Below are 16,490 nucleotides of genomic sequence, written 5' to 3'. Positions count from 1 at the left end.
AAATAGCATGGACTGACAGCTGTGGAAACAGATTATTACATGTAATTTTTTACCCAAATCATTCTCTCCAGACACATCTCTGTCTCATGAATTCAAGGAAATTTGGAGGATGACTCCCTGTGCCCCACAGCCATCATGGTGCATTCTGTCCTGGTTACACACAGTAACATTTTGCTGTTGAATCTTACTCTACCATAAATTAATCACAGACTGGTTTATGTTGGAGGGTTCTTAAAGCTCATCCAGTGCCACCCTTGCCATGGACAGGGACAGCTTCCACTAGCCCAGGTTGTTCCAAGCTGTGTCCAGCCTGGCCTTGGACATTTCCAGGGATGGAGCAACCTGTGCCAGGACCCTCACTGTGTTTTCCTGAATCCCTGTCTCAGCTGATTGTCCTCCTATATCAGGAATGTGATCTTAAATTCATACTGAACATTCCAGTGTATTTAACATCGAATTTTTGCTTTAATAAATAAATGTTATGGCCTCTATGGGGCCAGCTTGAATTACTGGAACTGCAGCTCTATAACTTGTTACCATTTTAATCTTTGCAGCATGGAGATCAAAATACAAGGTGCAAAGTTCTCACCGTGGCACTGAGGTGGCAGCACTTAATGGAAAGAGTGGCTGAAAATGTTGCAGCTCTTTAGTGCAGCTGCATGGGGGTGAAGCTCTGGCAGGTGATGATCATTATGCAATTGTACTGGCAGGAGCAATTAGAGATTTACAAGTGCTTGTAAATGCTGCTATTTATAGGATGGACACTTTATTTAACAAATTGCTAATCTTTTCTGCAGTGGGAGGAAATGTCAGAGTGGAGCCTTTCATCCTTGGGTTGGGACTGGACTCTAATGTTCAAAAGTGCAGCACTTAGTTCTTTTTGTAAAAGAGAAGAATATTCCAAGAGACTTGGACATGGGAAATGGAGGAAGGATATTTTGAATTTTGCAATACTTTGGAATTCTAATATTAGTGATCTGTGGGGATTTGCAGATCTGGCTTGTGAGATTTGGAAGATGTAGTTTTAATTCTCAGCCTTTTAGTATTTATTATTGAGAAGCAGAACTGAGTTACTGTGAATCTGGGAAAATATAAATACATTTTATTGGCTGTTTTTACTTTGTGAATTAATTTGTCCTGGCAAATAAAAAATCAGAGCCATTATGAAAGTACTTTTCATAATATTTCCCTTTAAGAGACCCTGAATGTCCTCTTAAATGCAATTGATGGATCCTACTGCAGTGAATAATAATGTGAATTAGACTTAAACCCAAAAATAGAAAAAGCCTACTTTTTACTGAATTAGTTTCATGATCTACTTAGTTATGAAAGTTTTTTTCCTTCTTTGTGTTATTTTTGTTGCGCTGTAGTAAGTTATGTTCTTGTCAGCACTCACACTCAGTACGTGCACAGTAAGTGATAGGATCTGCTCTGTTAATTCTTATTTAATCCAATCAGCACCTCTCCAAGTGCAGGAAGCAGCAGCAGGAGGATTTCTGGGGAGAACAGACAGGGATTGCTGCTGACTGACCCCAGGGTTCGGTCAGTGAGGACAGGAAGGAGAAAAGAGAGAAGAAAATTGTTTGTAAAGACTGAATCATTTTAGACAGTGGGGCAACCTTTTGTAGGAGGGATGAAATAAATCTTGGTTTATGGTCATTGCTCCCAGTAGCTCCTGTGGCTTGTTGGGCCAGGGGAATGAACAGAATCGTGGAATCCCAGACTGGTTTGGATGGAAGAGTCCTTAGCCATCACCCAGTCCCAGCCTCTCAACCACATTCATGGACAAAGCCATGTTTTCAGGAGCTGCTAATATATGTTGTTATACAAAATACTTCCTGTATCTACACAATAAGGGAATACTTTTTTTATGCTAGAAGCAGATTTGCTTATAAAGTTGTATATAAAAAGAAGAAAAACTTCATGTTTATTAGGTGATTTTCTAGGGAGCATTTTTAGTGGGTATTTGCTGCTGGAGCCAGGCTTTCTGCTTGATCTCCATGTCATAAACATATTTGGTTTTGTTTTTTGTTTGTTTGGGTTTTTTTTAATAGCAGAGACATTTTCTTGGTGGAATTTTTATGCTTTCCACTCTTAGAGACTGACAGATGGACTTGTTTATCTGCTGTGAGGTTCAGGGCCAGATTATAGATAATTTTGCTTTGTGTCATTTAAAACATTCTTGTTTCTGAGCGAGGAAGTTGGCAATAGTCACATGATTCATGGTGGAAAAATTATCTGCAGGCTGTTGCTGTTGCCTTAATAGGCTTAAAGGAATTAGTGATGTAAATAATAGTTGTGTGTGTGGTGGGTGGGCAAGTGCCAAAGCGAGGGCGTGTTTGGGGTGAAGCCCTTCCCAAATGATCTTCTGCAAAAATAACTCTGTGAAGTGAATAATCCATTTTGGTTTTTTATGAGGAACGTTGATAATTTTTGCAGTGATAGATCTTTAATTAAAAATGCAGGCAACACCTGAGGGCACTAAGATTTGAAGGGGCCTGGAGCAGTGTTTGAATCCCTGTGGCACCCTGTGGTGGCTCAGCTTAACCCAGGGAAAAAAAAATCCCAGTCACACGTGTTTGGAAGCTGAGGAAGAGGAGCAGCAGGGAAGAGCCAGGCCTTCATATGCCAACCTTTCTGATAAAAGCTGGAGGATTTAAAGAGCCATTTCAGTGCCATTTATAATTAATTTTGTGTGCAGAATGCACCTGCCACAGCCAAGGGGAGTGTGGGCACTGCTTGAGAGAGGCAGAGAGAGAAGCAGTGCCCAGAAATGGGGGACAGGGTGCCCAGAAATGGGGACAAGGTGCCCAGAAATGGGGAGAAGGTGGCTTTGAGGCTCTGCCACACAAGGTGGGGACATGCAGGGGCAGCATGGGCAGCTCGGCTGACTGTCCCTGGGCAGAGGATGTCAGGGAGGGAATAACATGATGTAGGTGATGGTGAGGGATTTACAACTGTAATAGTATGATTACAATAGTATTACTAAATATTAATAGCATCTGAAATCCTCCTGCAGTTTAATTTGCAGTTGATCTTTATAAATTGCCCCAAATTTTGTACGCTGCCAACTGGACTAGAGGTATTTTAGTAAGAAAGAAACAAGTTTATCTAAAACAAGATATGTTTCAAAACTGAGACACAGTGTCTAGTGTATGTTACACTTGGCATTGATGACATGATTCCTCTTTATCAAGTGTACTTGTATCAAGGAGCTTTATTATTTTCAAAGTTAGGTGATTATTTTTTCCACTAAATTTTTGTTCTTTTTCAAACACTTGTCTGTTTGGGGCCTCATATCTGTTGTAAGGTATCGGAATTTAAAACATGAAAACTGACTTGGGTAGATTATGTAGGGGAAAATAGAGTCCTGTAAAGCTGCAGTGTAATGAAACTAAGGAAGGGGTAAATTTTCTGTTAGGAGTATTGGCTGGAGAAGCGAGTTGTGCTCTGTTACCAGGGATTAGGTCCCACGCTGTAAATTCACTGCTCTGCGTTCCATTGAGGATCAAGTTTTAGTCCATTTAAGAAGCTCTGTGCCCCCTTCTTCTTTTCCAGAGAAACAGGGACCACAGAATGATAGGAGAGAATTCATTCTCAGCTACTGCAAGACCGATGCTGTTTTCACAGCTGAATTTTTCCCTTTGCAATATTGCCTGTGAGCATCAGCCTCATTCCAGCAAGTTTCCTTTTAGAGCACCTCCCAAACCTTTGCATCCTTGGAATGTGAGAGCATTTAAATAGGATTTTCATGGCGTTTCTTAGAACTGGGAGTGGAGAGGGAGGAAGATCTCATGGAGATCTGTGAGATGGTGGAAGGGGCAGATTGATGTGGATAAGCTGATTGGGTTAGTGGCTATTTTGGAAAGACGAGGTCATGGACTTGGGAGGAGGGGGGTGGCATCAGGGATAAGTGGTTGAGACAGAACTCCCAAGTGGATTGGAAGATGAAAGGGAACGGACAAGGTGAGTGGAGTTCATTCTCTGCCTGAGAGAGGGAGCACAAGCAGGGACAAAAATAAATCCCTGCAATTTCAGTGCCAGTATGGGCTAAGTCTGGTCAAGGGAAGCTGAAGGTGAAATAACCACTTGTCCAGACTGCAGACTGAGGAAGGCAAGATCCTGGTTGGGTTTATTTAATAATCACAAGCAGGAAGCTCCATATTCCACAGAATCTACAGATAAGTTTATTTGCGTGGTAAATTCACACCAATATTCCAGTGAGAGGAATCCAAAACTGCCCCTTCAAAGGCTGCCCAAAAGAGACAAGAGGGTGGCAACACAAATTTGGGGCCCTGGTTATGAAGTACAGTGCGAGTTTTCTAAAAATGAAGAGTATGACAGCTTTTGAAGGAAAAAATAATCTAACCTTACATAGCTGCCTGCATCTGCTACGAGTTTAAATATACTTCTGTTAGGAAAGATTCAGGTTACTTCTTGTAGCTGAAATTCTAATTACTGCTGGTTTTCCCACTTCTCTGCAGTGAGAATATAATTAAAGCCAAAGCTCTTCTCCTGCCTTTGCTAGCAAGGAGATACGAAACTGCTTTGTCATGGTAAAAGTTCCATTTTGATGGAAAATCAGCGGTTTGCAGGTCAGCTGCTCAGGTAGCACTTTACAGACTGCTGCCCCAGAAAAGGGCTTTACAATAGAAAGTAAATTACAGTAATTGAGATTACAGTAATGCAAAGCTCTGTGTTTAACCAGTGATTGACAGCACTTGAATATGCAAACAGTCTTACCTAAATGTGGTTTTAACTGTTCAGATTTGGTGCAGTCTGAGTTATTCCCCCTTCACCTTTCAGTTACACCTTTAAGTGGTAATTTAATGACTGTTTGAAAAATAAACATTCTTCTCCTTTTTACAGTTGCATGAGGTCACTTCAGCTTGGGTACCAGATTTTTATCCTTGGAATGCATTTTTGTCCTACATGGCATTGTCTGGGTATGTGCCACACCTAATTTGGAATATTTTGTTTATTTGCAGGTGAGGTCTGGGCAGCGTCTCTGTAGTGATCACATTCCCTGTCTTTAATGTGCCCATGGTGACCAAGCTTTTGTTGTCACTATGAGAAAGGATTCAGGGCCTATGGATTGCTTGCAGCAGCAAATTATGGTAAGTGGGAGCGTGGAAATTTGCAGGATATGTTTATTGCCATTGCATTTGGTTGTTGGGCCAAGCTGGTAAATAATGGTGTTTCTTGCTTTTTGGAGAAAGAACGCTATGTCTTCCAGTGTGATAAACTCTGGGATCAGCATATCTGAAAGGCACCTTAATCTGAGTTTGCTTCCTTGTGAATTTATGTGAGAATGATGTTATTTGATGTTTGTGCTGACTCTACATCAATACTTGCATTTTTCTCTCTTTTTTTTTTTTGTAGATTCTTTTTCCTTGCTGGAGTTTTTCAGTTCTGTTGAATGTGTAATTCCAACTATGGCAACAAGAGTAGAAATAAATTCTACTTTGGCGTCTTTGACGACAGTCCCTGACCTAGCTGAGCTCAGAGCTGAGGAGAAGGCACAGCGTGTGTATGTCAGTGTGCTTTCAGATGCCAGCAACAAGGCAAAGGAGGCCTCAGCATCGCTGACTATCGAAGAAAACAAGAAATTTGGGAATTCCTTGAGATCTGCAACGATGCCCTCACTGGGATCAAGGCCGAGACTTTTCCCAAAGCCTTTTTGTAAAGAGAAATGCTCAGATACTTTTGCAAATGTCAAAGCGCCCGTCCCAGCCTTCAGATCCAGCAGCATGGTGAGAAAGACCACTGAGGAGACGTCCTCCGTGAAGGTGCTGAGTGGCAATGTCCCTCCCTTAGTGGATCAGAAAGCCATTGACACTGAAAATCAGACTGACATGGTGACAAATGTGACGTTCTACACGGGCCCCAGTGCCAACACGGTCATTCTGTTCGAGCCAGGGGGCCCCGAGCAAGCCAAGGTCAGCCTGGCCCAGGAGAAGAAAAGGGCTCAGGAGCACAGGGGATTCAAGGACCTCCAGGGCTCTGTGAAAGCAGCAGAGACACCCAGGAATCCTGAGGGGTCTCTCCATAGGCATTTGTCGTTTTCTTCCAGTCTCAGACCAGAATCCTGGAACTCCCTCAAAACCGGTGAAAAGAAGGATGCTCGTGAAGTTGGTCCAGGGGAGAAAAACCATGATGATGCAAATAATCTCAACAATCAAGTTGAATTCTCTGTTGATGTCCAGCAAAGGGCAAAACATAGACCAGTGTCTGCCATTTTTCTGGAATCTTTACGTGATCAAAAGCATCACACTGCGGAAGCTTCTGAGGAAAAATCTCCCACGGAGAAATCCGGGGTTAGAAAACCAAGGCCTTTATCCATGGACCTGACAGCTAAATTTGAACATAAAGATCTTTCTTCTTGCAAGAAGGCTGGTTCATCTCACGAAAGCAAGGAGAATGTATCCATAATTGCTTTTACTGATGTGGGTAGTCATGATCAGTCTGAAACGGGGCCAAAACATGAAGAAATTGAATTTAATAAAAGCAGTTCCTCTAAAACAAATCTGAAATGCAGTAGTCAGGACATTGGCATCCTAAATAATGGGAAATACACCTGGGAAACTAAACTTAAATCTAAAAGTGAACAAATTGAGACAAAGCCAGAAATAATTATTAACTTGCATGGTCCTGAAAGAAGCCCTGAAACAACCAATGAAAGCAAAACTAATAAGGGGGGGAAAAAAACAGACCAGAAGGAAACGTACACACTCCTGGGCTGTGAAAGTCCTGCAGCTTCCTCGGAAAAAGAGAATAATATCTTAAGAGGTAGTGTTAAAAAACACATCAGTTTGTTTACTTTGGAAAATCCCAGTGCCACAGTGGATACAGAGCTTCTCCCAGCAAATGCTGAGAAGGAAAATAGGTGTGTGACCATCCAGCAGAGGATCAAGGAGCTGACAACAGAAAATCCTGATGTGAAGGGAGGAAATCTGCGCCGGTCACTGCAGTCACGGCCGCTCTCTGCAGACTTAACCAAGATGTAGGTTACAGAGAAATTCTCTTTAATCCTCTTGGCTTCATGTTGTTCAGTAAAACTTCCTCTCTCAGTCCAGTAAGAAAAGGTTGATCATTTTGCTTCCACTTAATGTGATTTTTTTACTGTTATTCTTAAGCTCCTTTCCTGCCTTTTTTAATGCGAAAAAGAGAAAATTAAATGTATTCTGACAACAGCTGAAGAAAATAATAAAGCTGCTAATATTATGACCTTTGCATCGAAGTGTTAACTATCAGTGAGGGATATTATAGCTTGTTATGTATCTGTAAATCATCTATTAACAATTAAGTTGCATAATTAACAATATTATTTCTATTAAAAATGTTATGTTAATATTAATATTGGAAATTAATTTGGTCTAGGTACAATTTAACCACCAAATAGAGTAATTTACTATGAAATAGTGATAGTTCTCCTTTAGGAAATGTGATTTGATGGATAATTACTACCAGCCTGCTTTGGTAGGAAACCACCCTGCTCACTGCTGTACTAAAGAAATAACACCAGTCTTTTATTTCAGGTTTTCAAGTCCAACATCAGGGGCTGAAACAAAGCCTGAGAAACCTGGGGAGGCTGGAGCTGACTCGATCCATGACCTGCAGGAAAATCCAAAAGTAAGGAACTGGCAGCAGCTGGGGGGCTCTGGCTGGCTGTGCAAGGTCCTGTTGTGTGTGGCTTTATCAGTCAGTGACTTTTTATTGGTATGGAGAGTATTAGGGCTGACACAATCCCAGTGGATTTGCTGGTGTGAGTTTGTCTTTAGGATGTGCAGAGAAAAGTTCAGGAGTGTTGTGCCAGCTGAGTTTGTCAAGCTCCACGTACACACTGCTCAGTATGGGAGTGGTAGAAAGGGAAGAATATTCTGTGCATTGTTTTAAAGGGATTTTTGATGTATGAAACCCCAGTGAACTGCCTGTGGCTGTGGTGGGTTTGTGCAGTGATTATTCTTTATTTTCTCCAGGCAGAGCATTAAGATTGTGCTTTCCTGCATCCATGTACCAGCTCGTGGTAAATCCCAGCCTGGTACTTGGTCAGTCTCAACAACATTTACCTGACCAGTTTAGACAACAAAGTGTTCCAGGGAAAATGGGGATTTGCTGTGGAAGCTTTAGGCTCTCTCTGTTTCTAAGCAACACTTCAATGTTGCAAAACAGAATTTCTCTGGTGACAGTTCTTGGTAGACAAGATTTAATGTAGTTTAGGGGTATCTGTAGTGAGTTTTCATGGCTTTTTTTCCTGTCCAAGATAGGAGTATGTGGTAAGGAGAAGCTACAGGTGCAAAGTTTCTGTAGTTCTGTGTTATTTTCAAGGAGAGCAGTTTGTTCCAAAAAGAAAATCTTTCATTAATGGAAGTGCTGTTTTCAGAATCTGACAATAAAGTAGGATTAAAGAAATTCCTTGAAGAATATAGCTCAGACTTAAAAATCTTCATTTAAAAATACCTTTAGTGTTAATTTTATGATGTTCTCAGCTTTTTTTAAGACAATCTTAAGTAATCTCTGAGTTTTAAATTTTTAAACTTGAATAAGATTGAACTCCTGTAAGACTTCTAATATTCTTTGATTCCCTTTATTATTTGCATGCTGTGCTTTTTCAGCAAGTGCTATTAAAAATACCATCTTTTAGGATGCTGCTTGTATTTCCTGGAGTAGATAATAGCAAAGCATTGGTAATAAGTACTAATTTTCATCTTTCCTTTTTTACTTTGGCTCAGCTTAACATTTCTCATAGCTGAGCAGCTCCAGCTGTGATATTTACTCAGATCTCCATGTTCCTTGCAGTTTGACCATGTAACTGGTTATTAGAGAGATAATTCTGTTAAAATCAAGATTCAAGAGCTCAAGCTACACATTCCCTTAGTCTTGGTCTCATAGGAGTTTGTGTTCAGGGAATGTGGATGGGTTTGACTAGTCCAGGCTCTGCTGCACAAAGAAGGTGCAAGTAAGTTTTAAAATAAATGTTATTAGACATTTTTTAGCATTTTTAAACTCAGATAACTGTTGGATTTTGTTGTTGCAGAGCAAGGAGCTAAAGCTCACCCATGGCACAGATTCCACCGAGGCATTTGCTCCTGGGAAGCCTTGGAAATCCCGGCAGGTTTTAAAGATAACCAATAAACCTGATCAGCTGGAGAGGAAAGGAAGCTTCCTGGGAGACAGTCAGCATTTCTCACAGCAGAGTGAGAGTTCTGTCTCATTCACGAGCAACTTTGAAAAGAAATTAAACCCAGCTCTTTTGGAAAAGCCCTTCATTAAAACCGTCCGGGCCACCCTGTTTGAGCACAATGTGCAGAAGCACAACGTTGTTGCTGAGCATTCTGGGGCTGATCCTGCACCAAAAAAGAACCAGGAGCCCGAGGCAAAGCAGGACCTGGTGGTTTCGGGGCACAGATGCTCGTGGGTGGGAGAAGGGGAGGAAAGCACCACTGCAAAGGAGCATCACAAGCAGCCTGATCCATCAAAACCTCCAGCACTTGTAGAGAAAAGTCCAAAACCAGCTTCTTCAAGTGAAGACAAGAAAATCAGTCCAGGGATTGTCTTAGAAAAATCCTTGGTTGAAAAAAGTGAAAAACCCGCTCCCAAAACTGCAGAAGATTCTCAAATTTACCAAAGAATAGAGCCCAGGTATGAAATCTTTCAGACATGTGGTGAAAGAGCTCTTAGTGAAGCCGTCACAATGGCTCCTGAGAAAAAGGCCATGACACTCAGAACTAGAAAATCATCTGTGAAAGAGAATAAAACTGATGAGGACATTGTACCTACAGGGCAATCTGTTAAGGCAAGTAGTCACACTCTTTACTTGAAAGAAGATAATATTTCTTCAGAAGCCAGAGAGGCAAAAGTTCTCACAAGCAAGGTTGTGTTGAGAGAACCTGCAGGTTTTCTCTCCGGTGAATGCACTTTACCTGAACAGAAAAGAGACTCTGATAAAACTGATCCTGAGCCACTGTTTATAGCTGAGAAAATACCTTATTCCACAAACAAAAGTAAAGGTTTGGGAATGAGTGAAAAAGTCAGCAAGCTACATGCTGAAATTAAAGGTGATAAGAGTGAAGTCTCTTCTGTAGAGAAATCAGAGAGGATTAATGTTGTGAAATGCTCTTCTGAGAAAAGGAGTTTCAGGGCAGGTGGGACAGACATCCATGAATTCCGAACCAACTCGGATCGTGAAGTGATTTCCACCAGTGGCAATAAACAAGGGGCTCAGGCTTCAGTGCTTGCAAGTGGGCAATATTTTAAATCTTCCAGTAGCCACCCCTCTGATACAAAAGGTCTGAATGTTACTAAAGAGGAGTCTGGGGCCTTTGGGTTGAGGAAAAGTCTGGACTTAAATTGCAAAGAGCAAGAGTTTAGCTTGGCTTGTGCAACTCCTGAAAACAATGAGAAACTCCAAGGAGCAGATCCAGAAGAGAAAGTCAGGAGAAGCAGAAGTAGTGTTTCTGACTTGAAGATTTCTGAAAGGTGGAGGAGGAGGACCTTGCCCCATGAGTCACTCAAGGTGGAAGAAGTTGTGTGGCTCACTCCTGAAAATATCAAGAAGCTGAGCCGGACAGATTCATTGCAATTGAATGAAAATTTACTTAAAAAGAGAGGCAAAAATATCAAAGGTGGAGTGGAAGGGAGTGAGGCTAACCAAGCTGTTCTTGGCAGTCCTGATGATTACATGAAACATCAGAGTTCTGTCTTTGAGCCAAAGGCAACTTATTTTGCAGTAACTTATCAGATTCCTGGTATCAAAAAAGAGAAAAGCTTTGTTGGTGCTCCCAGTGCAAGTGAAATTAATACGGTTTCCAGTTCAAGTGAGGCAGCAGCAATTAATCTGGACCCTGTTTTTCCTGGAAGGTCCAAGCCTTTATTGCAGCAACCAAATAAAAATGTGACAAGTTCAACTTGTAGAGAAGACTCTTGGGAAGTGCGTATTAGCAAGGATTGGGTCAAAGAAGTTGAGAAAGATGCAGTTTTCTCCAAAAATGTTGCATTTGGTGGTTTTCATTTGTCTAAGAAAGATAACCAACAGCATCATGAAAAAGGTCTGGATCATTCTAAAGAGAAAATTATAGATGTTGATGCTTTCCTGTTAAATCATGATCTGGAAAATTCAGCTCAAGCTGCTCTTAAGAGTGGCAGAAGGAAAATCTCCTCTTACCACGAACCCCGGTCCCCACCACGTTCTGTGCAGGTGCGCAAGGACAGCGAGCTGGGCCCCCAGAAAAGGAGTGACAATAATTCTGATCTGCCTGGAAGGAAAGCTGAGGATGGGTACAGGTCCCAAATTCTCGATATCGATGCGCTTATGGCAGAATATAAAGAAGAATCAGCAAAGGCCAGTAAAGCTCAGGAGAAGCTCTCTGAAGATCTCGGCTCTCTGAGCAGGGAGAAATCCAAGAACAAAAGAAATGTGTCGGATAGGATGACTCTTACCTACAGCTGGAACGAGTGGAAGAGTGCATCAGACCACTATTCAGTTAATAACAAACCAGGTGAACGTGCAGAAGAGCAGCACAGGCCAGAGAAACTAATCCAAAATGAAAAGAGCAAAGAGAAACTGGAATTACGGAGCCCAGAATTTGATAAGCAGAAGTCCAAAGACAAAAAGGTCAGCCCTCCTTACTGGGGAAACCCCAGCAGCATTTTTCCAGAGAAGTTGGTAAACTCACCTGTGGAATTTGCTAGGAAGAAAACTTTCATTGTTGATGAGGGCGAGGAAGTGAACCTGACCTCCAGAAATCAGGGTGCAAAATTTGTCATCGAAAAGGTGCAGCCCATAAATGCAGTGAGTACAGAACAGAGGCTGGAGGTCAATCTGGCCTCCAAGTTGTCCCTAAAGGCTGATGATGGGCTCTTGCAGAAGAAGTTGGTGACAAAAGAACAGATCTTGGAGGTGTCTCCAGAGGTCGACTGGAGCAGAAACATAGTGAGGAGCGCTACGCTGAGAAGCAAGGACAGCACAAATAAAATGTTTGAGGGCGACTCTTTCAAAAGTAAGAGCGATTGGAAGGGCTGCATGTCAGGGTTTGGGACTGTCCCCGCGGATCTCAGACGATCCTACTCGGAGAAATGCCGCCAAGGAAGGGACAGCCTGCCCCTCATGCAGGAGATGAGGGCGAGGAAGGACCTGCATCGATCCAGGCCAAGCTTCCCCTTGGAAAGTGTGGATAACTCCTGGAAGCACAAGGTGTCAGCTCAGTCAGAACCACTCTTCCATGAGGATAAAAAGGTATTTTCAAATGGTGGCCAAGTGTTTCATGTAACTGTAACTGAGATTTTCTTTATTAAGGATTTTATTGTGTCCTTGTAGCACTTCTCAGTGCTCTGTTGCAAGGTACCAAATACATACTTTTCACTGGAGTTTGCTTCTTTTTGGGTTCTCTTTTCTTGAGCAATGGCTATTGCAATAGATTTCCTTATTTTTGCGTCAAGTCTAGAAATACTTACTGATGTTTTTGTGGAGAGCTTGAAAAAGCTTTAAAAAGTGTGCCAATTATTTTTGTAATGCTGTAAGGTTAAATTTTTAACTGCAATTTTATATTTACTTGAAAAGAAGTAATTTGGATTTATTTTACAAATTGTCAGCAGTGATCTTTTTGGACCTCTATTTGTTTTTTGTCTTTATCTAAAGGAAGCAAATTTTATTTTTATTTTTACTGGGTGAATGGCCTTCAATTGTTTGTGAAACTCCACTGCTTTCCTGATTTGGGTGAATGGCAAGAGATTCCCTGCACACAGTGACATGTGAATGAAATCCAGAGGTTGGATTTGGTTGGAAAAGACTTTAGTGGTCCTATAATTCTGTGATTAAAGTGTAGCATGCTCATGGCTATCTTGTTTTTCCATTTTGTGTTTTCAGCTTTGAGTTTCCTGTTTTTTTTTTCTGAAAGACATATTTTTTATATATACGTATATATGTATGTCCGTATGCATTTATATTTAATCACATTCACATCTGTATTTTACAGGCTCCCAGGAAAGAGTGGAACAAGCAGAGCTCAGACAAAACAGAGGGAACAGACTTTTCCCCACTGTCTACACAGAGGAGCCACCACATTTTCTACAAGGAGAGAAGAGCAGATTTTGGGATGGTATGTGACCCTGGTGGAGGGGTTTGGGGTGGGATCAGGGAGCTGCAGCTCTGTTTTCCTTTTTGCAAAGGGCTGTGCTAAAGGATGTATCTGCCAAGCTGAGAAGCATTTGCTGAGGGGTTGAAGTGGTGAGGCTGCCCCTCTCTGAGATCCCACCCCAGTGCTCCAAGCCAAAGCTCCCAGCACAAAGCCTCAGCCTTGCAGCTTGTTCAGTTTTCTTTCTGAGTGAAGAATTTTCATCCTGAACTCAAGATGGCTCTAGAGCACTACAGTTTTTGTTATTTTCTCAGCTTGTGCAGACAAATAGAACTGTGTCCCAGCCTGAGAAATGATGGATTTAATTGTCTTTCTGTTGGCAACACACAGAGAAGAGTTTCTGTGAAAGATCACAGCTGACATTTTGGGTGGTTTGATTTGTCTCTAACACACAAATTGTTGAGGTGAATTCCTGCTTGATGTTGGTACATGCTGTTCTCCTCAGTTTTAGAAGGATATTCTTACTGTAGCCCTCAGAGGAATTTTATGTTGTGAAGTAGCATCCTACATCCAGCTTTTGTTGAGAAATACAAAACAAAGGTCTGGATGTTCCAAAAGATGTGCAATAAATGAAATATCAACGTTTCCTGAGGGAAGTAAAGGATTTGGAAAGTGGAGACTGAAGGATGTTGTCCCATGGACTGTCCCAAGGTCACCTTCCCTGTCCTGTTTCTGCAGTGAGGTGCTGCACTGCCCTGTTCTGTCGTGGCTCACTCTGCTGTTTGCTGCTCTTCAGCAGAGAACACACAAATATAAAAAAAAACCTCAGGATTTTCTTTCCTTCTAGCAAAGAAAAAGAGAGCACCTAAACCTCAAAGGATTTTATAAACAAGTTTCCTAATCGGAGTTTTGGAAGGGATCAAATTGTTCTTCAGTTCTAATCTTTAAGCTTCGTGGAAGGTTTCCAAGGGCTAATATCCCTTTTTCTTTCCCATTCTTAGCATGGTTCATCTTAAGGAATTTGGGTTATTGACAGAATGGATGGACATTTATCCAGTTATGTGCCATCAGCTTAGAGTGCAAATATGTAAAGGTGGTGTTGGCCAGGTAGGAAATGTGGGACAGAAGGGCTGTTGGTAGTAGGGCTGGATAACTGAACTGTTCAGGTGCTGTACTCAGATAAATACAGCTGCTGTTCTCCAACTTCATTGTTGGTTGGGAGGTTACTCAGAATAATCCTTCAGCTTCACCAAGTGGAGCCTCAGCTCCGTGAAAAGAGAAAGCTGACCTGTGTGGAATTCAGGAGGATCCGAGTGCTTTGCTCCTGTGTGTTGCTTTGGGGTGTGACACTGCAGTGCCATGGGAGCCAGAGGGCAGCCTGCTCCTCCTGGGTGTAAAGTGTGAGTGAGTGCATGGAAGAGGCTTTGACTTGCATTTGGGAGGTGAAAAACTCACTATATTGACGTTTTCCAAAGCCTCACAGAGGTACTGCAGAAGATTACATAAAACCAAACCATTTCTTCTGCACCAAGGCCATGCCTTTGTTTCCCTTGGAGAAAACAGAGATTTTGGGTGCGGAGTCAGAATTCTGCCAGCGCGTTCCAACACTCCCCTCTGCTGGAGACACATCCGAGCTGTGTGAGGTGCACAGACACGAGGGGTCAGGAAAGAGCCACGGGAGTCACAGTTAAATCCCCTTTTTCCCTGGAATCCCAACGCAGTCTGTATTTCCCTCGGTGCAGCTAGAAAGGGGGATTAGGTGGAAATGCAGCATCATGCTGCTGTTTGCTTTGAATGATTTCTGGTCTATGTGGTTGGGGAGTTACTTATTTTTTCCTTGTGGCTTATTGACAAAATCTATTCTCCAGTCCATATTGCTGGTCAGTGAGGTATTGGTATTCTTCTAGTGAGATTGAGTGCTCAAAGTGACAAGTCTTGTAGAATAAACAATTCCTTTTGGTTCACATTCACCACAAAAGCAGTGAAGAACCGATATTGATAACCTTTTATATTTGCCAGACAAATTTACAAGAATATCCATTTGTTGCAGTATTCCACATCTATCTGTGATGGTGAACAACTTCTTGAATGGCATTTTCCAGGACAGCTGATGAGCTAGGTTCTTATGGATAAACACAACTCCAAATGAAAGCAAGGTGTGGTAGTATCATTTTATCTCTGGAGAAGCCATTTCTTTGTGATTATATTCCAGAGAATTAGGCTTTTAGAACATTACATAGGATGACTTTGAAATCAACCATTGCAAAATACAAGTGGTAATGTGGGATTGCTGTTTGAAATTGCAAAGGAATTGCAAAGGATACTTTGGAGATTTAATCCTTTAGATCACATTGTTCAGTTACTTTAAGTTTGTATTGATTAAAAATCAGAGTAAGGCATCACTGCTGGACTGCCATAATCTGTGGTATTACTATGGCTGGTACTTCCCTCTTTATTAACCCTTCTGCAGCACAAAGTAGGTAAAAAAATTAAATTCTGTGCTTTGGACAGCATGGGGTTTCTCTCACTGACTCAGCAGCATATCTCAGAGCCTGCAGGAGACTCTTTTCCTTTATGTCTGGAATCAGGTGGAGGGACAGGTGTGAGACTGAGCAGTCAAACCCTCTCTGGGCTGGTTCCTGTGGTTGGATGTGGGGCTGGTCCCACTCAGTGCCACACCTGCACATCCAGGGGCAGCCACGACCTCGGGAGGTGTTGCCATAAATTTTGTGATGCCATCAGAGCTGACGTTCAGTCACAAGCCTGGATTCCTGATTGAGTCATGCAGACTGATAAGAGTGTTGGGAATGAAAACCTGAGGAATGTGTGCTGGACTCATCCTCCAAATAAAGGAACTGCAGTTGTGCCGTGGGGCTGGGGGATTTGCACCTTCAGCTGGAGATGGAGCAGCTTGTAACCCAAACTTCTGCTTTGGGGAGTTAGAACAGAGCACTGCTACTAGAACTGGTGTAGGCAGGAGTTATTTTGAAGTCTCTCAACATATTATTTATTTATTTTATATTAAAGTCTGGAGTTTTTTTGTCATTTAGGGAGGAAAATCTCTCTAATGGTCTCTATAGAAAGATGCATTTATATGAGACTGAGATGTGTGGGTGGAGAAGGATTTGTTGAAGAAAATCGTGAGCTGAATCCTAAAATATCTTGGAAATGAAGTGCAAGGGAGAGAAGATAAATATTTTATAAACATGTGCAGATGAATTTATGGTTTGGCTTGTTGCAGTTCACCAGTTGTTTTCAGTTCTGCCCATGACAGGTCTGTCTCCTGCCCACTGAAAACCACACCTTCTCTTTTTCTGGATTGTGTAAAGCCTCTAAAACTGGAGCTTTGTTCCTTCTGAAACCCTTCTTGAGTTGTTCTGTTACCCCAAAAACTGACGCAACCTGGAAGAAAATCAA

General features: G+C 41.9%; 1 protein-coding gene across 2 annotated transcripts in view; it reads left to right on the top strand.

The window, feature by feature from the left end:
* Window positions 1-16,490, top strand: part of KIAA1671 (KIAA1671 ortholog) — a 62,931-nt gene that overhangs the window by 15,158 nt on the left and 31,283 nt on the right. For both annotated transcript variants that reach the window (XM_077787211.1, XM_021544706.3), the window contains exons 2-6: window positions 4,989-5,117; window positions 5,383-7,003; window positions 7,539-7,632; window positions 9,038-12,235; window positions 12,975-13,097. In XM_077787211.1, the coding sequence (XP_077643337.1) occupies window positions 5,436-7,003; window positions 7,539-7,632; window positions 9,038-12,235; window positions 12,975-13,097 (4,983 nt within the window). In that variant the 5' untranslated portion in view covers window positions 4,989-5,117; window positions 5,383-5,435. The remainder of the gene's footprint in view (window positions 1-4,988; window positions 5,118-5,382; window positions 7,004-7,538; window positions 7,633-9,037; window positions 12,236-12,974; window positions 13,098-16,490) is intronic.

This window comes from Lonchura striata, chromosome 18 (assembly GCF_046129695.1).
Source record: "Lonchura striata isolate bLonStr1 chromosome 18, bLonStr1.mat, whole genome shotgun sequence".
In the NCBI taxonomy this organism is placed as follows: Eukaryota; Metazoa; Chordata; class Aves; order Passeriformes; family Estrildidae; genus Lonchura; species Lonchura striata.
The sequence above is the reverse complement of the archived record's forward strand: the minus strand, read 5'-3'. Positions and strand labels throughout refer to the sequence as shown.